A 22,296-nucleotide genomic window follows, 5' to 3' on the forward strand; every position below is an offset into this window, starting at 1 on the left:
ATCTAAATTCATTGCCAAAGATTATATTTTTTTCTAACACATCCATGGAAACCTTAATAAGAAGCTGAAGCCTGTAAGTATCTGCTTACATCAAAGAAAGTTATTTAGGTACTGATGTACATATCCCATAAAAGATGGGAAAAGACCTATTCATTAAGAGTAAGAAGCATCCTGATTTGGAGGAAAAGGGCAGGAATTTACACATATAGTTTGCAAGGATTTAAATGCTTTCAGAAACCTGATATTAACTTTGTTTGACTTTGGCTATAACCTCAATTGAGGCTGATGGAAGAAAGCAAATCTTTACCCTCTGTATCCAATCTGTACCTTCAGGCACAGAGAAAGAGGCAGAGAAAACCAGAAATTAGACTTTTCTGCAGTGGGTGTGGATTTGGTATTGATGTTTGTTGGAGGCTGACATCACCCTGCTTAAATAGAAACGGTGATTGGATCCGCTTTGAGTGTCACTCCATGAATGGGCACAGATAGAGGCTTGTCCTTAGAAATATCATGGAAATTTCCCACTGTACCTTCCCACCTGTATGTCCTTAGACATGGGTAATTCACATACTAAAATCACACCACCTACAATATTCCCAACTACTCCTACCACCTCCTCCTGCTGTATGACAGTTCTAGTTAATAGTATCATTATCTACCCAGTTCAGTTCAACAAATCTTTATTGAACATCTGTTTTGTGATAAGTACTGAGGTAACTATTAAATGAGACATAATCCTTTCCCTTTAGAGCTTAGCTTCTAGAAAAGGGAGATAAATAAGCAATTTTAATGCAGGAGTGGGAAATGGGCAAATAAAAATAGGAAAAGACTTTCATATTGAAGAAAGATAATGTGTAAAATCATGAGAGTGTATGCAAAAAAACTACAAAGCCATATGGTATTAAAGCGAAGGTGTGAGGACAGGAAAAATAGGAATCTGGGATGGACAAGTAGGCAAGGGTCAGGTCATGCTATGAAGTTGAGATTAAATCTGATAATGATAAGGAGCCACTGGGGAGCTTCATGCTGGGGGAGAATCAGGAATATATTTACATTTGTATATGATCACTTTATGAAGGAAGGATTAGAGTGGTTGAGGAGTAGAGGCAGGGGAACCTATGAGGACACCAGATTATTTAGGACTGTCCATTTACCCAAACTAGAAACTACTTAGGTTCTAATCTTCTTCATTATAACCAATAATCACGTGTAGTTTTATCAATTCAACTATCAAAATTAATTTCATCACTCAGCATTTATTGAACCCCTCTATGCGTCTAATGATGTGCTTGGTGCAAAAGAATCCATTTCTCTAAGAGAAGTTGATTGCCTTATTCGGGAGACAGCCATGTAAATAGATTAGTTTGAAATAACGTGGTAAATATTCACTGGATGCTATGCAAGCTAGAGAAAGAGGGAGAGGAGGAAAAGGGAGGGAGGGCGGGCGGGCGGGAGATCAGAGATCCACAGAAACTGTATGTCTTGAAGGAAGAGTAAGAATTCCCTATGGGGAAGAGATTGGGAAGAAGATATTTTGATGGAAATAGTTCCTGCAAAGGTATGGAAATGTGAATGAATAGGGCTTGTTGGGAACCAGCCATGGAAACCAGCAACAAGTTTGGAGTCATTGGGACTAGATCTTAGGTTCTGAAAGGAGGCATAGAAAACAATGAGGTTATAGAGATAGGCCAAGTTAGAATCTGAAAGTCCTTGCTTTATGCCATAGATCCTGGGGAGTCAAGAGAAAATTTTGAGCAGAATAATTTGATATGATCATATTTGTGACTTGAGTCCATATTTTGAGGCCAATTTATCACCATAATTTTGCCCTATTAAGGCTCTTTCTCATTTATATAATTGTTGTGGTCTAATAGGTCTCCTAGCCTCAGGCAAATCCCCTTCAATTTATTCTCCACTTTGGTATTTTTCTAAATCACCTATTTCTGCTCTTCTCCTGCTGCAGCCCGCCAGCAGCTCTCCATCCCTGCCAGGAAAAATCCTCTAATGTTCAGTATGGCGTGCAAGACCCTCACATTGCAGCCTGTGCTGCTCTCCAGCCTCATGCCCTATCTCCTCTTTCTACTCTGTGTCCAGCCTACCCGGTTTGCTACGCTTGCTAATTCAAGGTCTTCCAGGCCTTCCAGGAACATTCAGGGTCCATACCTCTTCTCAGGCTCCTTCCCCAAAGTCTATCTAAAATGCCCTGAGTGCAAATTCCTTCTTAGCCATCAAGAATCAACTCACAAGGTAACTTCCTTTGACCTTCTCTTGAACCCTACAGAGAACAAATCTCTTTCCTTCCATGGGCTCCCTGGCATCTGGTACATGCTGATATTAGAGCATACATCACACTGTTTCATAATTATTGCTTGCAAGGTTGTCTCCCAGACAAGAATGTAAGCTCCCCCAGAAGATAAGGCCATATCACATTCCTCTTATAAACTTAATTCATAGTACAGTGTCTGGCACATACTTAGAAATTCAGTTAAATGGAGTTAAATGAAGGCACTGACCGTCTTGTCCCTTTTTTGTTTAGAATAGTTATCTTTCTCACCAAGCAACTATTTACTGATAAAGGGAAGCCACTCTTTTCTGGGCCAGATTTCCATTCTGAGGTCATTGCAACTATTCTTTTTAGCCAGCTGGAGAGTGAAAGGCTTATAGCTCAGACTTCTCTTGGGTTAGAGAGCAAGGGCTTTAATCTCCAGGGCATAGTGAGCAGGACTCAAGCACCTGCTGTGGACTCAGCTTGCAACCAAGCAGTGTAATAAAAGCCTTGTGTTTACCTTTTAAATATCCACTCCTCCCATTCTGTATATTTTGGGGCCCGAGCAAAAGACCAAAAACACTTGTAGAGGTATCTTGAGGCGCAGCATATTGTCTCCATCTAATCTGGGGACTTTTCTAAGGCTAGCCATAGAAATGTCCAAAAGAGGGACTCTATGAAACCACAAAAACTGTGTCCACTGGTATTAGGGCTTCCCAGTGCTACCTCTTAAACAGAGGAACAATGACCCCCAAACTGGAATTCATTGAAGGGTCAGAACCCTCAGGTATCTTGATTTCTCAATTGTAGATTTAACACCTGCCCACTTTCAAGCTCCAAGAAAAGTTCAACATGGCTTAAGTCTTTCCTCCATCACACCCATCCCATGCCTCACCCCCTCCTATACTTCAGGGTAGCTGGGAGGAGCTTCAAACTACTAATTTCAGGGCATTTCCTGGAGCTTACAGCATGAGTATAAGTATCTAGACTGTAGAGCCTCAGGAGCCAATTCCTGGAGGACTTTGTGAGGCATCAGAAATTCTCCAGTTATATGGCAGACTGCACAGATCACAGATATTGAAGCACATACATAGGGCTGATATTTTGGGGATAACCTTAAATTGGCTTAAGGCCAACCTGAAAACATCTCCAACTATTGGTGTCAAAGGAGTTAGATATTAAGTCTCGAGGCTGGGGGAACCTAAGTAAGAAATCTTACCTCTAATAGTTTTACTACTCATATAAAACTATCTTAAGCTTCATAGAGAAAAATAAAGGGGAAGGGTAGAAGTTTGGTTACATTGGGGTACAAGTTAGTTGGTAGGTACACTATGGGAATGGAGACAATGATTAAAGGAAAGATGGAGAGGATAACTGGGGAATATAGATGGGGAATCACCTGAGGTTTTACAGGGAAAATAGGAATTATTGCCTCATTAAAGGGGAAATATTTGAGAGGCTTTTGGGAGCCAATGTGAACATTCCTCTGACTTGTCTAAGAATGAGGCTGGGATAGGTCTGGGTCAGCTTTGGAATCTACGGGAAAGGAAATTCAGACATGGACAGTAAATACTCTTTATTGATTGTATTCTTCTCCCAAGAGTCTTGGAGGATTTAATCTCAGACTCAAGGCCCTTCAATCCATATTTACATTATGCCCTCATGGACCAACTCTAATATACATTTCCCTTGGAAGTGAGTCTAGAAACAAGTACTTCTATTATAAGCAAACAGAAAGCCAAGCAAACAAGGGGCAACCCACTCCCCTCTAAAAAAAACCAACAAACTTAGTGCTGCAGAGGATGAAGCAAGATGGGGTAGAAAAGGTCTGTATCATGTTACCTAACTACTAGAAATGAAAATGAACAGTAGGAAATGTTTGAATTAGAATTCTCTGAAGAGTGAACACCCATCTGCCACACTGATTCTGTGACTATAATTTAAAAAATATTTTTGAACACCTATAATGCACTAAAGGTAAGCACTGTGTATGAAGGGAGGACTTAGGCAAAGCCCTGCATTCAAGGAGCTCACAGTCTATAGGGGAAAACTCATGAATTATAATAGCAGGACCACTAGGTTTGGGAATACGGAAGCCTGGGCCTGTACAGAGAGTAATGCTTATAAGCACAGAAGTAGGTCGCTGCTGACAAAGGATGTCTCTGGGATCAGCTGCACTTCCAGATCTCCATTCAAATATGATACGTTAAGGTAGCAAAAGGGTGCAGCTGAGCTCTGCAATAGATTCAGGATACAGCTGCTAAATCTAGCTATAGTTTTTTTGGCACTAACTGGGCTGGATTCTGCCTAGTGGCCAAAGGCTTCCAAATCCTGATTTAAGACAATTGCCTTTCCAAAGAAAAATAGTTATAATGAAAATAGCTTATGTCTTATACAAACTCTTAGCAATATAACAAATATATTACTTTTAAATAAGACCCATAGTATTGTTACATATGGACTATCAGAGTGATTTAAAAGTTATTTCTTACTTCTTGTTTCCATGAGTTTTATAATTTAATAGCACTTATTTGACTATACCCAATGATGAATTGTTTTATAGCTTGTCTGAACGAACTTTTGACATTTTAATTGTTTGACCTTGCCTTTATGATCTGAAGTCATAACTTTCCTGAGCCTTGGTTTCATCAACAACAAAATGGGGACAATGAAGTCCAAAATGTCAGATAGCAGCAAGGTTTAAATGATAGATATATTTGGAAGCAGGAGCCTATCTGGAAAATGGTCCCTTTTTTCAGCAAAAAGTCTTACAACCTTGGATCTTGAACCCAAGCTGCTATATCCTGGAGGAGTGTGAAGACTAAATGAATCTTCTCCCTGGATAAGAATAACAGGAAGAGGGTAGAGAAGGGAAAGAAATAAAGGTCGCCTGGCTGTGACAGAGTACCCTACTGATATTCAACACTGATTTGGCTCATCATGGTAGTATCCTCTAGCTCTTACCCTACTCCATCCTCTCACCCCCTCTCTCTGTTATTCACTTGGCTAAAAATGTTAACTTTACTCAGGGACCATTGAGAAAGAGGTGAGCAGTTAACATTGTAAGAGCTTGATAAGAGGGGCACAATGGGCATACAAATCTGACTCCATCTTAAAGCTAATCCTCCCTCTTAATTGAACCTGGACCCAGTTGTCCTATTTCCCTCAAGATTAAGGAATGAACAACAAAAAGGGGGTAATTATAACAGAGTGAAATGCCCGGCCTATGTGACTCCGTCTGTTGATGTCTGAGTTGTTCCCATGGCCTTCAGGCTTCTGCTCAGTCTTGCATATAAATATGCTAATCATTAGAGGAATTCTGCTTGCTTCAGTTTTACAAAACCAGCCCCTTAACCAGAAGGTGCCTCTCCTGAGAAGATAAGTACAAAAATAATGATTATTTATCAAAGATTTGCAGGAATCCTGTGTCAAATCTTTCGACCCTGATGGCAGCCAGATGTCTATTGTCAATCACCTCTTGCCCCTCCCATTTCCCCTTCCCTTGACATAAAAGAAGTGTGAACACTGTACTTTCTTAAAATGGATTTGAGGCACCACAAGTTCTCCCGTCTTCTCAGTTGGCACATTCTCAATCAATAAATCTCTCCTTACTCCCACTCCACCAAAAAAAAAATGTTAACATTGCTGAATGAAGGTATACTACTCCTTCAGTGGAAAAGGGAGAGGGCCCTGAAATCATGAGTGCCTATGTCATTGTAGAAAAGGGTTTTTGGACTTCAAGGACAGCATCTAGTAAAGTATACATGGGGTAATGGACACAGACAGTAGGAGGGTGAGGGCTTGTGTTGGGGGGTGGAGAGGCTGGGGAGTGGTCAATGGGGAAAAAAAGGAAACATATGTAATACTTTAAACAATAAAGAATTTAAATTTATAAAAAAAGTATACATGGGGTGTTTGGTGCCCAACTAAGGACCAGTAATCAATGGTAATATAATAAGGTATTTTCTATGTATCATAACACAGATATATAAGCATGAACATTTTTACAAAAAGATTAATCCATTTCATATACATTCAGATAGACAAAACTGTCCAACTTTTTTAAAAAGATTGAGTTTAAAAAAATCTAGAGGTTAAAACATCTATTCAGTTCAGCAATTTAAAATCATTGAGTTATGGCAGTGCATTATTAAACTACTCACTGGATAAAACAAAATGATAACTTAATTATGTTGAATTTTCTTAATTAAGCATTTCAAATTTGATAATATTGTTTAATAACATCTGAAATTACCTAGCCAACAGATGTATGGGACCACTTTCTCTATATGTATTATTGTTTTACCCATTTTTATAATTTTTAATTTATTTGTTATTCAATTGATTAAATACACATTTCAAGATATATAACAATTTCCCCCACATATGCCAGAATAGTGACTAAGGACACAAGTGAACATTTAACTTGTTTAAAAATGTACTGTAATACCCATTATCATTTTCATAAAAAGTAATGACTTTCAGTTCTGAGAGATTTATAAGCTAGCAAATCTAGAACAAGTAGCAATATAGCAAATAATTCAAGAAATCAATCTCAGTAATACATATGTCTATTTTATTAAAAAAGTTACAAACAGGTGGACTGCAGGGTCGTCTTACAAAATGACAAGAATGAAATCTATTGGAAAAATTTTACTTTTACAAATCTTTATAGGTCATTGTTCAATGTTTGTACTTGTTATTTGAGATTTTTAGCTTTCATTGATAAAGTTACAGTACATTAGATCCATAATAGGCTACATGATTTTATTTGCAGAGCCCTACTGCAGTGATTTGAACAACTCCTAAACAGATGCCATAGTAAAGACAAGACATATATTGCATTTAATATTAATTTATTTTCCTAATAAGCAACTTGACATGCAATCTATTAAGAAAGCTAAAATAACTTTTGGTCCCTTTTCTTAAAATGTGCTGGAGAAACCACCTTTAAATCACTTTCCCCTGATTCCTGTGATCCTAAGTGAATTCAAGTTAAATTTGCTGCTGAGGTTAGTGACAGAGATAGGGAGGGAGGAAGGGAGAAAGGGAGGGAGTCAGAGGGAGAAAGAGAGGGGAAATGAGTGAGAAAAACTATCCATAGGAAAGAAACTGTATAAAAAAATCTATCTGCAGAAAATTTAAATCATCATGAATTATTTGATTCCTTTAGATTTCTCACAGCTAATAAAGATGAACCACAATCACTTAACCAACTTTGTGTGTTTGGTTTTAAGTTTGGTATTAAAGTGCAAACTTAAATTAGGTATTCATTTCAAGCAGTTAATAAATAAGAAACAATGTTTTGCCTCTACCCTTATAATCTCAGGATAGATAAAATTTAAAACTTAAGATCAAGGGTTCACTTTGAGGGAATTTGATCAGGAATCAAATGCAACACGATTTAAAAAAAGGAAATCAAAGTTTAATCAATTTCTATGCAATAATTAATGGTCATGCTGACCAATAAATCACATGAATGTAGGTATCACTTTATTTGAACGTCACACACAATATAAATTTAAAATTGCCACACCCTTCCATAAACCATCACTGCATATATTAGACCTTTCCTTGACAAAGTTATTGAGCTATTATTATAGATGAAAAGTATAGTTTTGGTTTTTTTAAATTTTGTTTTATTTAGAAGCATGTTCAAATGACTAAAGCTGGGCTCCTAAAATCAAGAACTTTGGTGCAGTAGGTGAGCTGCAGTTATTAACTTCTGCAAATTAAATGCACACAACTAAATCAAATAAAAAACCCGAAACCAAAATACTGTCAAACTTACAAAATGTTAAAATCATTGCTAGAAAAAGCATTTGTCATGATGTTAAAACTGAACCAAAAGATTATTCTTTATAAATTTCCTTTCTTTCTGTTTCTATATCTGTGTTATTGATAAAATGTTCAAGTATTCAGACAAAATGTGCTGATTAGGTAAACAACATGGAAGGCAATGGCTATTAGAAGCACATTTGAAAAAAAAATTAAAAAAGCCCAGAGACTTGGCGCTATCCTCCCGATAACAGATTTTCGTCTCTACTACGAACATGCTTCTTTAAAATAACTAAAAAGCAATTGTGATAGTGCAAGAAAACTTTAACAATATTGCTTTAAACTATTATTTGGAAAGACAAATATTAAGAACTAGAAAGTGTATATGATTTTACTTGAATTCAATTTTACATGTGCAGAAGTCTATTAGATGTCAATTACAAGCCTGATAGGCAAAGCTGAGCTATCTCTGTTTAGATATACAATTAATTTACCATGGATACAATATCCCTTTTCAAAGGCATTGCTAAGTAGGTCATAACTAAATTTAGATCTTAACAGAAAGGAAAATGTTACTGCTGCAATTTGATGCTGTAAATGAGATTAACACATGTGAAAACCTAATGGAATCAAATATTTAACTCTTCAGCTAAATGCTCTACAGTCAATTTCAAATATCAGTTGTGACTTTCAGAACATGTTAACTACAAAAATACATTACAAACTGCACTTGAAGAAAAGGGATATTACATCCATTCAGGTGAAAACGTGATATTTAGTTTCTTTTTACAACACTGCCACACGTAAACAAAGTCTCAAAGTATTAACCAACCATTTAAAGGAGAAAGATTTTACAAATAGGATGAAGCACTGGTACGAGGTAATATACAGAAGTAACCATTTGTTTAAGGCTCAATTTTTTTCTCCATTATAACTTTCTTTTAAAAGGCATTGAGTAGGTAATACTGAGTTTGAGTATTTAATAAATACAAGTTGAGAAACTGATTAAAGAAATCAATTAAAATATTAAAAATTAATTCTTGCATATTAGCCATCAATACGAACTTAGAAAGCTACAAAAGGACTGATTGGTAAAGAATAGATTTTAAACATATGGTAAACGTGCTAAGCATTTCTATTTAAGGTCAACGGATCTTGAAGCCAAAGACCTTATGCACTTAAATAGATGTATGGCAACATGCTGTAATAGAGACAGGTTTACCAAGGCTCAGTTCTGCAACCCAGGTTGTAAAGTTCTCCAAAGCAGCATCTGTGCAAATTTCCTCTGAGTTTTATCTGCAATTAAGATAAAAAGGTCATAAAAATATAGTAACATAGATTACCATTTAAAATGAGAACACTGACAACAGATCTATTTACACATGGAAGTGGTATCAGAATAACTATCACAAGGTCAAATTGTACTGTGTTCACCATCAGTTTAAGTAAAAAAGTAATTTTCCATGGTCCATAAAAGTCAATAAAAAGTAGAAACACTCTAATGATGCATTGAATATAATATACTGCACATATGTAACTACCCTAGTTTATTTTTTAAATACTATTATATTTCATGCTTGTATTATATATCATACAATATAAAAATGATCTTACTGGTTTAAAAGATCTTACAGTATAAAAGTGGCACATGTTATTTCTACTTTGAATTTAGTATGTTTATTTTTAATGGAAAATGGTATTAGAATTAAATGTATACTACTTATATGCTAATTTAAGTATGCGAACAAAACTTTCCCCAAATTTAGGGGTTTTGTTTTTTGAGAATTTAAAATACGAAAATGTAATACCATCAGGGTGTAGCTATTGAGCACCTACTAGGTGCCCTAACTTGAGATATGCTGCTGACAGGAGTTCATACGTTCTACTCTGGTCTGCCCTTTTTGGGACATTCTCCCAACCACAGGAACTTCTATGATTGGGATGTCTCAGTCTCTGCTCTTACAATTGTTAGACTTCTGCCCTTCTAATTAATATCGGAGAGAGGGGGTGTCTATTATTCAGACACAATGTCCTGTAATTGTGCTGAGTCACTAAATAGCTTCTAAGAGAGTCGAATTACATTTATATCTAATGTAAAAAAATTAAAAAATGTTAAATAAAGCCAGAAACAAACAGTAGAATAGCAACTATGAAAGACTGTCAAGTGAAACCAATTTATGATAATCTAAGGGCTCTACCAATGTTTATACATGCATAATTTCAATGTCATTTGACAGCTACACTTTTATTTGTATTCAAAGAGCCTGAGAGAATTCTTTATTAGAAGCTATATCATAAAATATTTACTTTTAAAAAATGTCTCTCTGCTCATTATTGTTGCAATTCTGTCACCTAAACACATTAGGAAAAATAGGCAAAAGTTTGTCTCTAGAAATTATTATAAAAACATTTTTCCAATTAAATTAAAAAAATTTTTGCATTAAAGGAAATTGTTAATTGGAACACTGGTTATTTAAGTTTGGGCAAGTTCAGTTTCCTCATTATTAAAATAAGGGTAAAAATTCTTTCACCAGATGTTTGGTAAATATCGTAAGGTAATATGTGAAATATAAGGTAGTTTTTCATTTCTCAACTGTTACAAATTTCTACAAGACCAGGATTATATCTTTGATACCCAGACTAAAGACCATTTCATTTTTTTACCCTCATTTAAATTTTCATACCTATTTGAACACAACAATATGTCATACATGCAATTCTCTGGGAAGTTGTTTCCGTAATCCACAGTAAACTTTCCTCAATTAATTTGTATTAGTAAGTTTGCTATAAATTTTAATCCACATTTTTCAAATTAAATAATTATAAAGATTTTGGATTTTCAAATATGATTATGTCTCTGAAACAGTGAAAACTTGTATTATGTGATGATTTAATAATTCAGGCATTCTCTGAGGAAACAGTGATTATTTCTAGCCAAAATAAACCCTAAGAATACAAACCAGCTTATTAACCATGATGTACATTAAATAAAATGTGATATATGCATTATTTCCCACCCTCTAAAAACCTGGTTAACATTTGCTCTATCAATATTCCACAGGATGACAATACTCCAGTGAACTTAAGAGACAGATAAATTCTGGGTCATACTTGACAATCTTAATAGGAGGCATACCTTTAAATAAACAGAGTATTAATTACAGCTACTTTCAAGAGGGTAATAAATTTTAATTCTATGGAGTAATAAATCTTGAAGCAAAAACTTTTATTAAGCAAAAAGGACAGTCTCAGATCAGAATTTCATAAGATGTGAAATATAAATGTTATTGCTTCTCACTGTGACAGCAAAATTTTCACTGTACTAACAACTCTCATTCATTTAAAAAACATTCTAGAAGCTTTATAGGCAGCTGGTCAAACTCATACTTTTTAATTCCCAGGATATTGCAGACACATTGCAAAAGTATAACTTGCTTCTTGTAAGATAGAACACAAGTGATCCTCCTCCTCACTCTCAAGTTTCCAGCAAGACACCCAACAAATCTTAACTCTGGAAGCCTCTGTTCAAACTCTTTCGTAACTGTTTCCACTTTTTTCTAATTAGATTTTGTTATGGAAGAGCCAAAGAAAAATCCCAAACAACAGGCCAACCTTTTTGTTCAGGAAATTATGAAACAGGGTCTCCTAAGTGAGATAAATTGGTACATGAGAGTACCAAACACAGAACTGAAAGAACAAAGACCATTATTTATGTCAGCATGAAGAAAAAGGGAGATTCTTGATTCAAGACTAGCACATCATTTCACGTGGCAGCAGAACGCCTGGGATTTTAACAAGGGCTCCTGAAAGGCTTAACAGTTTATAAGTGATTTTTTAGGTGAGCTGCACTTACCATTTCTAAATATAATGGTATTTGTTGGCATTATTTTTAGCAAATATAAATATGAAATCGCAATTGATTTTAAGTTTTTTTTTTCCATTTTAGACATATATTCTGGGGATTTAATAAGAAAATTAAAAACTAAATTACCCTTCACATTTTTTACTCTGCATTTTCATATCCAAGATAAATATTGATTATATTGGCAAAACACTAGGCTGGAATTCTGTTGATAGAAGCTATGTTTTTGTTAAATAATCTTGTTTGTTTCTCTATCCTAATTTGTATAATAATGTTAAAGCTTATTGGGGGTGGAGTGGGAGTACTCTGTAATTAAAAGTGCTCACCAGTTACCCATTAAACACAGAGAGCAAAAGCTGAACTATGGAACAGAATCCTTGAATGAAAGTGGAACATTGCTTTAAGGAGAACATGCATGCCAATAGTTTATGTGAACCCAGGGTAGAAGATAAGGGATAATCAATTTTTCTTATGTCCTGACCTAAAATAAAATATCTTTAAGTTTAAATTATGACGAGTTCGATTCTGAGATCTCAGATAGTATGACCATGTTCACTGATAATAAGCAGTAGCAGTGTGAGCCCAATGATTTGATCCTAGCTGCTAACTTTGAATTAGACCAGGTAGGGAGGGTACTGCTCCCCTCAACTCTAAATTGCTTTTACTGTATCCAATATTCCTAAGACTGTGATTAATCAAAAGAATTTTGGGGTATGTTTTTGATAGGATAAGTTTTTCTTAATGATACTATCTTCTAGATTTTATAATTATACTGAGAAAAAATCCCACGAGGGGAATCTTTCCTGTAGTATGGCAAGAATGCTTCCTCGGTGGCAATTCTCCAACTCCATGATGCAATTTTTCTTAATTCTACTGATGGTTCATTCTAAGCCACAGAGGTAATGAAGTAAATCTGAATGGCTCCCATGCATTTCATTCTGCAATAAAAGCCTAATCTTGAGGTTAAAGGAAGCAATTAAAGAGGGAACAGATATTAAAAAAAAAGAATCATTCTAATCACCAGACACTTCAACACCCAAAGCAGGTCTAACTAAGCACCTATTCACTCTGAACAGTCACAAACCATGAACCTTGTAGGGGTTAGTAAAGGTCTGAGAGAATTAGTAGGGCAGAAAGGACAAGGCAACTCTGTTCTCCCCTTCTACCCTAGGGCCATTGCAGGTCTTTATGGTACACATTACCACTAAAGCATGCTTTCTCCTCCATTCAGAGCCACCATGCCACAGGCTCATTTTGAACTGGATGACAAATGAGCATTTAAAATAAGCTACTTTCCCCACTCAAAGTGATGTGCAAAATAGGGCTGGAGTGGGGGGAGTATCTATTTAAACCATAACTTCTGCAACAGAATTCCACCCCAGTGTTTTACTGGTATGATTAATACTTAACTTGGATATCAAAATGCCAGCACTTTAAAATATACAATGTGATTTAATTTTCATGTTTTCTCCTCACAAATGCTAACTCCCCAGAATATCATATCTAATTAAAAGATGAAAAAATAATAGGAACAATTGATTCCACACATTTATTTAAAATACTAATCAATTCCACTGTTTTTAGAAATAGTAAGGCCAGCTAGACTAAAATGACATTAATAAATTGTTCAGCCTTTCAGGAGCTTTTGTTAACATCCCAGGCATTCTGCTGCCACGTGAAATGATGTGCTAGTCTTGAATTAAGAATCTCCCTTTTTCTTCGGGATGACATATATAATGAACTGAGGCTGACATAAATAATGATCTTTGTTCTTTCAGCTTGATTCCTGGCGTTTGGTACTCTTACGCACCATTTATCTCTTTGGGAGAACCCTTTCCATAATACATGGAGAAAATAAGATAAAATTTTGCAGATCTTCAAACTACACTGAGTGGCCAGATTATTATGATCTCTGAACGCATAATAATCTGGCCACTCAGTGTATATCCTATATAATAAGAGGCTAATATGCAAATTGTCCCCTTGACCAGGAGTTCGACCAGCAGGCAGGCCGGCCAACCGTCCATGTCCCCTCCCCCTGGCCAGGCTGGCCAGACCCCACACATGCAAGAATTCATGCACTGGGCCCATATATATATATATATATATATATATATATATATATATATATATATATATATATATATACTGAGTGGCCAGATTATTATGCATTTAGAGATCATAATAATCTGGCCACTCAGTGTATAGCGAAGGACACATTTTTAATAACTTTTGTCAATATTGGACTGGGATATAGGAATCCTTGAAAACTAATCTTTTAAAAGAGTTTATTTGCCAAAAGGGTATTTACCAAATTGTCACATTTAAGGGATAACTTTACTGCACTTTCCACCTTCCTTTCAGGAAATCAACAGAATATTTTAGGGTATTATTTTACTCCTTTTTGGCATTCCCTCTGTTTGGAATCACATCTACCCATTGCCCACCCACTCATACCCTACCTATTCTTTTAAGAAATATTTATTGTTGAGAGTATTACAGATGTCCCCCCCATTTTCCCTTCATTGCCCCCCTATTCTTTAAGGCCTGGCTCAAATGCTACTGCTCCCCAATTCATCTAAATCAGTGGTTCTTAGCCAGTGGGAATTTTGCCCCCTAGAAGACATTTGCCCATGTCTGGAGATATTCCTGCTTGTCACAACTTGGGGGTGGGGGGATGCTACTGGCATCTAATACAGGGATGCTGCTAAACATCCTACACCCACTGCAACAAAAATCCCAGAATGTTGAGAAACCAGCTCAAACTGGATGTCATCTCTCCTTTTCCTGATCCCCCCCAGTACTGTGATTTAATTCTTTTATATCATTATGAGATTAACAAAACACCCAACATTCTCAACAACAGTATATATATACCAAAATAGCCATCTATCAATTATTCACACCAACACAGAGGAGCTAGGAAAAGCTTCTCTGATGTAGTTGGTAAAAGTGAAACAGGCCGCAACACTGACCTGGGTTTCTATTACAATGCTGCTGCACAGTAAAAGAAGTCCTTCAGTGCACTTGATGGCAGGCTCCTTGGGTCAGTAAGGAAACCAGCCATGAAAGCAATACATAAAGAATCTGGCTCTGAATCCAAACTTACACTAAGATTACTGCCAGTGGGAGGTTGAAAGGTGAGGAAACAATCCTGGGAGCCATGCAGATAAACAGGTGTTGGGCAAGGGAGTGGTGACCCAAACTGAAAGGTGGTAAGAAATAAATGTGAGGAATTATCAGAAGCAATTCACAGAGCATTAATTTTTCCCTTTCAACCATCACGTACTTCTGACTTACTTGAGTCTTACTATTTCTAACTTAGACAAGGTACTCTTCTTAATATTAAGGATAGCATTTCTCAAATCACCTTTACTTGTCAAAGTTGGATATTCAATCTAGATTTGGGACTGACAGACTTCAGAGTTCCATGACTCAAGCTACAGGATTCAGAATTTTTTAGATAAATAGTGAGCAAGAGGTACAACCACAAATTTTCTGGACCTCAGATTACAGATTTCAATACACATCAGTTCAATCTTATTTGACAGGATATGAAAAATTACATATAATGTGCTTTGTTCTAAAAGATCTTGATCAGGGATTCCCTTTAATATTTTCAGAAATTCAGCTGATTAGATATTTTATTTCGTGGTTCACTCTTTCAATAGTGTATTCTGCTTGCAAAAATGAAAACCAAACAAAGAAAACTACACAGGCAACTTGAGCCATTATAAAAAAATGAACAATTATTGGTATTAATATTTTCTGATTTTTAGTATATTAGTTAACAAAATATGTAAACAGACTTGGCTTGAAATATAAAAAAGATATTTAATCATTCCTGTAGGTAACCAAATGAATTAAAAGTAATTTGGTCACAAAAGTTACAAAATAAAATAAACTCAGGAAACCTACTTGGGTCCCCTCCCTGCTAAAGGGAGTCTGTTTATCTCTCAATAAACTTTGCTTTCACTTAAAAACTAATAATAAACTAAAATAAACTCAGAAATAATCCACAATAAGACTTAAAAATCGCTTTAGAAATTGCCCATTTGCTGATTTGACTGAGACCAATTTTATTCTGTTTACTTTCTATAGCTGTCTATAATAATGGTAGAAAGAAAACTGGGAATATTTTTGAGAACTGGTTGATTTTTTTTTTAATAATAAAACTAAAACATGTATGCTTTTGTCATTTGCCCAGTTAAGTGTCAGGAAGAGAAATAGAGCATACTGGTGAAGATATAATCACTATATAGAACTTGTTCAAACTTGAAGCTGGCTTACAGTTTAAGATGAGAGATTATAGAAACAAGAACATGAGTCTCAATCATCTATATACGCTTGTTACTGCCTCAAAAGACTATACTGTAAGTGCAACACTATCAGTAAAACATGCTGGACTATAGTCTGAACAGTGATTTTATAAGGTAACAGATCTGGCTAGGTATAAGAAAATAAATGAGTTTCCATCAAATTCTGGTATGCTGGAAAGTTGATGAGTGAAATCATTTTGAATAAAACACTGTTGTCATCCTTCCTTTTCAAAGATGATACTACCTGACAGGAACTCTTGTCTGAAAAGATGAGTTAGGGACCGTTAGTTAGTCTTTTGTCCAGGGAGTACATGAAGCCAGACCTTTGATTAGAAATCATCACTGCGATGTGAAATGCCTGTTGCCATTTGTAGCATTGCCTTCAAGACTTGAGGTCAGTCTTGGCTCAAAATAATCAATTCCATTCCTAATGTCGGGCCAGTCTGGCATTTGCTGTGATTTCTCAGTCATCCGGACTATTGGTTGTTTTATCTCATTATCTAAATGTTACTAAGTGAGGTTATTTGCCCATTTTTTATGTCTAGATTTAAAAATCATGATATGAATAAATAATCTAATTTTAAGTGCTCAATAAGTATTATACACTGAGTGGCCAGATTATTATGATCTCTGAATGCATAATAATCTGGCCACTCAGTGTATATCAACTTTTCCAAAAACTCATTCCTTTGAAAAAATTTTAAGTCATTATTTAACTAAATGAAAAGTTTCAAGGTTTTGTTATTATTTTATTAAGTTTGTTATTTATTAAAATGAATAAGAACATTCCCTAGGCTTAGAACTGTTCCTTCTAACACATCACAGATGATTTTGCCAGATTCTCATTTGAACTATATATTCATGATGAAGTCAAGATACACTGTGGCACTATAATTTGTTATTATCAGAAGTGACTTAAGTCCCTCAAGTGCCAGGTACAGAAGATGAACTTGATTAAATAATCATTCTGTTAAATCAAGCATTTGGGTGATTAGTAAATTGATGATTTCAATTATAGCAGCTCTCTAGTCAAGCATAGAAAAGTGTAGAGAACAAAACTAATCATCTTCTGAAATTATTACTGGATGCTCTCTTGTGCATTCTGGATGCTAAATCACCAAAACACTGAAAAGGTGTATTATCCTTTAACTCACCCCACCCCATAGGAATGCTATCAATCAAGCAGAAAGAGAATAGTAACTCCCTTGAAAAAATAAATCTTCTGATGGAAATACAATTTCTTACCTTTGTTTCCCTTATCTATATTTTTCAGGCATTCAGCATTGAATGTAGACTATTTTGTGCAAAGGGAAATGTTACTTTAAAAATAAAGAAATTTAAGGTAGCACAATGTGTTTTAATATTAACCGGCTTTGTTATATATGATCAAAAACAAAACACTCTCTGGTTTATAAGATTCCATCAACGACTAACCTGCTCGGTATGGCCATGATTGAGGTTATCTTTTTTACTGGACAACACAAGTTGTACAACACTGATCTTGCTTCTCCGGCAGGGATGAATAGTTCATTTGCCTGACGATCTCAGCAAAAAGTTCATCCACCATTGATTTACTTTTTGCCGATGTCTCCATGAATGGACAGCCCCATTCTTGAGCCAGAGCTCTGCCTTCTGAAGACATAACCTCTCTTTCTGGTTCCAGATCCACTTTATTTCCTACTAGGATTAGTGGGACTTTTTCATATCTCTTCACTCTGACAATCTGATCTCTCATTGGCTTGATATCCTATTCAAACAATCACAAAAAGAAAGAAAAAAAATTATGCTGTTTGCATAACCATAACAGAAGTATTGCAATCTCCTAAGAGCTCACACCTCGGTGAGTAAAGAAAGCTGAATCCAAAATAAAACCACACACCCAAATAGAGAAAATGTCATTTTCTACAGCAAAGTTGGAACTAGATTATTTCCACAGATTCTACCTGCTGGATTTCTGTCAAGAATATAAAATGTAGGTTGCACATTAACTTTAGGATTCATTTAATCACTTCTTTCCCACAGTCTATACAGATTTAAAAAGTTCCCAAATATGATGAATCCATTCATACATAAAGGTGTTTGCCCATCTCCTTAAACCTGCCAGCTTGTCATCACTCCTCCTAACACTTGATATCCTAGCACAGGATTGTAGCATCTATGCATTCCTAGCCATTTAGTAAGAGCACTTGAGAGAAAAGTGTTTAAGGTGGAAACAAAAACACTGTGTCATGCCTAGAAGAAAGTTAAAAATAGATTCCTGCACTTATATGTTTCATTTTAAATTTAATGGTATATTTTTTATCTCAGTAAAATTAAATACCTTCAAGTATGTTAAATATAATGGAAACTATTGTAACAATGAGCAGCTCCTGGGATGGACAGGCAGGTGAGAGTCTGGGTGGGAAAAAGTCATACTTTTCTTTGCCTATATTCGGTTTACAACTTGAATTTCCCCCAAGTATATTATTTTTTCTAAGTAGTTACAACTAATCACAAAAGATAAGAGCTTTACCAATTCTCCAGTAGCATCAACTTGGAGGGGAGGTATTGATTAAAGACAATATCATAGATTTTATACTAACATTACACTTTTTATTTTTTATAACTTAAAAGTTTTAACTTAAATACAAATATGTGATTAATTTAAATAGTTACAGTAAACAAAATATTCACAGGTAGGATGAAGAAAAAAGAGGGGGCTGTGAAAATTTACAAAAAACATAGTTATTTGATATTTGCAAGAATTTTATATGATCATGTATCAATTCAATCTTCTAGGTTATGTTTCTTTTCCCCTGCGTCTTCATGGAAACCCAAGTTCAGCTGAGAATCCAAATTTATGGCATTTGGGTTTAAAAGAGTTTAAGTCTCTGCTGAAATAATGGCAGATTTTTCACTCCGTATTTATGGCTATAACAGAAGTAGATATAATTGAAATCTTATGAAAAACCCTTCAAAAGACTTCCAGCCTCAAAAGAGTCAGCTAATAGAATAACAAATTTCCCAAGATCCTTCAGAAAGAAATGCCTGCCAAATAGCACCTTTAGTACTTCTGGGGTGGTGGGGGGGAATGCTGTTATGATATTCTTGCTTTGGAATTTAAGCCTACATAAGATGGACTTGAGTTTGGTCAATACAACTTTTATTCATTCACCCAGAATTATTATCTTTAAAAGAAAAAAATCCTTAAGTGCTATATCTGGTTACTGAAAAAGTTCACTATAGTACTTTAAAATACTAAGAAAAGTGGAATTAGCACATTGCCTTGACTAAACTACTTAATGTCTCTTAAGTAAGCAGCATTAACTGAATACCATTAAATGTAGAAAAATATCAATTTCCTAAATCAATGGAGGTCAATATAATGGGTCAATATGAGGTTATTTTCAAGGAATAAATAGCAACATTTATTGCATCTCTTAAAATAATGTTAAACCTTCAGTCTGTCTCCTAATGGAGGACAGGACAGATTTTCCGAGGAAACTGGACCATCTCCAGTTTGGCCACCCAGCCAGGATTATAAACCTGCATTTGTTCAATGTTCCCAGATCCCTGTACTTTTGATAAATATAGTGTTATCAGAAACAATTTGGATAACTGGAGAAAAGGAGGAGCATTCTACATTTGCAATTAGTAACTTTTCCTTCACATGCCCCAAGTAAGTAAAATGCCTAGAAGGCAGGTTTGGAGTTCGTCTTGCAGCACTAAGATTTATGAATCTGGTTGAGAAACTTGGGTGAGCACAGAGAAGGGGTGGGGGAAAGCAATCACAAAGCAATTATATATGCAACAGATATTAGGCTCCAAATAATTTTCCTTCCAAAATGATGTATTTACCCGAGATTATTTGTTAACGTTTTGTTGAGTATATTAATCAATACTTGTTGAATTGAACAAGCAACTTCCTAAAGTTATATTCCAAACTAAATACACACGGAATGACATTTCTTTTTCACTTTTCTTTGGCTTAAAAAAAAGTTTAAAATATATGTTGACAGTTATTTTACTACTCTCTATGGAAACAACCCAATACTTTTTCATGCCAGGGGTAACCTCAAAAATGCGCCATGTCTAACTTTCAAAAGCAAAACATAGTCATTAACGCACGGCTCAAGCAAACCAGAAGTAAAAGTAGGATTACCACACCCCCTTTTAACAAATTACAAAACTTTGTTTGGTTACCTGAAAAGACTGTTGATTAACGAGACTATAAACCAGGATGAAACCTTGACCGTTTTTGATGTAGAGATCTCTCATGGAGGCAAACTGCTCAGTTCCTGCGGTGTCCAGAATTTCCAGCACGGACGGGGAAGAGTCCACTTCGATCTCTTTGCGGTAGAAATCTTCAATGGTGGGGTCATATTTCTCAATGAAAGTCCCAGTGACAAACTGCACAGTCAGGGCAGATTTGCCAACCCCTCCGCTCCCTAACACCACTACCTTGTATTCCCTCATGAGTCTCCCCTTCACCCACTCCTACACGAGTGAGGAAAAATAACGCCCCGCTAGCTGCGGTACGACTGGGGAGGCGGAAGATGGGCGGAAATCTGCGAACTGGGGAGGAGAGTGCAGAGAAGCTGAGGGCCCAACGGGGAAAGAAGAGGAAGTTAAAGGCGGGGGAGGGGAAAGAGCGAAGTGTCGGGGTGGGTGGGGATGAGATGGTAAACAGGGGGCGTGGGGAGGAGGGCGCTCCAGGAGAAGCCCAGCAAGGGTGGGGAGAAGAAACGCGCCCCTCGAGGCGAGGGCTGGAGGCCGCAGATCTGGGGCCCTGGCGGGCAGGCGAGTGACGGAGGAGCCCGCAGCCACGGGCTGCCCCCACCCCTCCCCCGCCCTTCACACAAAGGGGCCCAGGAACCCCGCTTCCTGCTCTCGCTGTTAAGCTGGCCCAGGCCTGTGGGCTCCGCTCCCTTCACTGCCGCCGGGCGGGTCTCAGGGCCGCAGCTCCCGCGGGCGTTGTCCGGCCTGGGATAGGAGAAAGGGGTGCACGTTACCCGCCTGACCTCCCCGCCCTAAACCAGCAGCCTCCCCTAGCACCCCCCATCCCCCGACCGGCTGTCTCGGCCAACGCAGCCTTCGCCGCTTACCCTACTGTCTGCACCCGCCCGGCCGCCCGGGAGGCTCTATCAAGCCAAGGCCATGGCTACGGGCCGGCTCCTCAGTATCACCGCCGCCCCAGCGCTGCTATACGCAGAGGGGAGAGGGGCGGGTGCCGTCCTGGAGGCGACGGCCCGCAGAGACTCCAGGCGAACCCACCTCTTTTTTTTTCCTCACCCACCCCCCACCCCCCACCCCCAGCACACACCCGGAAGGGTTTCCCTGACACACTAGCTTGAGGTGCCCCAGTTCCCCGAGACTGGACCGGATCACTTCCGGTGGGGAAAGTCCCACCTCTTCAGAATGAGGCCCTTGGAGCTCCGGCCGCGCCCTGCTGAGCTAGATGGCTGGGGACTGTTTCTGGTCCGCACTGTGGCCTTGGCAAAGGGCCTCTCAGAGGACCTCCAGCGCCCTTCCTTTCCGCGCCAGCCCGCAGCTGCTGCTGATTCTGCTGCTGCTGACAGTCCCACCCCAAAGCCATTGAAGCCCCTCCTTGTCTCAGCTGCCCTCAGCTCCGCCTGAGTACTTGATGAGCTCCTTGGCCTGTGCTGGCCAGCCAATAATTATCTAACGACCGGAGAACGCCAAACATCCCTGGACTAGAAGTCGCGAGGAAAATAAAACAGCCAAGAAAGTTTACTCTCTTTGCTGGTATTTCTTTCAAATGATAGTTTTTTCTAAGAAATGCATGCAAATTATCCCCAGACTTCACTATAGCTCTGATTCCCTATGTGGTGTGTTTTACTTAGCTGTGCCTGACAAATAATTAAATACACAGTACTTTTATCCTCTGACAAATCTGACTTGACTCTACCAGCAAATGCCAAAGTCACTCCTCTTTCTTGTCACCAGGCTCAGAAAACAAAAGGAATGCAAATAGACTTCACAGGTACTCCAACTCAGCTTTGCTTCTCTTTGATTCTAACAGCTACACAGCAGGAAAGGTAAACAATATTCAGGGAAGATTTGATTGGAAA

The 22,296-nt window shown here is 37.2% G+C and overlaps 1 protein-coding gene across 1 annotated transcript; it reads right to left on the reverse strand.

The window, feature by feature from the left end:
* Positions 1–6,825: 6,825 nt before the first annotated feature.
* RAP2C (RAP2C, member of RAS oncogene family) lies at positions 6,826–21,492 on the reverse strand. Its single transcript, XM_080652090.1, has 4 exons — positions 21,310–21,492; positions 20,408–21,187; positions 17,660–17,972; positions 6,826–9,340 (listed from the first exon to the last, which is right to left on the reverse strand). Exons 2-3 carry the CDS (start codon positions 20,678–20,680, stop codon positions 17,694–17,696), a joined length of 552 nt encoding a protein of 183 aa, XP_080508216.1. The 5' UTR covers positions 20,681–21,187; positions 21,310–21,492; the 3' UTR covers positions 6,826–9,340; positions 17,660–17,693.
* Positions 21,493–22,296: the final 804 nt, after the last annotated feature.

Source organism: Plecotus auritus, assembly GCF_963455305.1.
Source record: "Plecotus auritus genome assembly, chromosome: X".
Lineage (NCBI taxonomy): Eukaryota > Metazoa > Chordata > Mammalia > Chiroptera > Vespertilionidae > Plecotus > Plecotus auritus.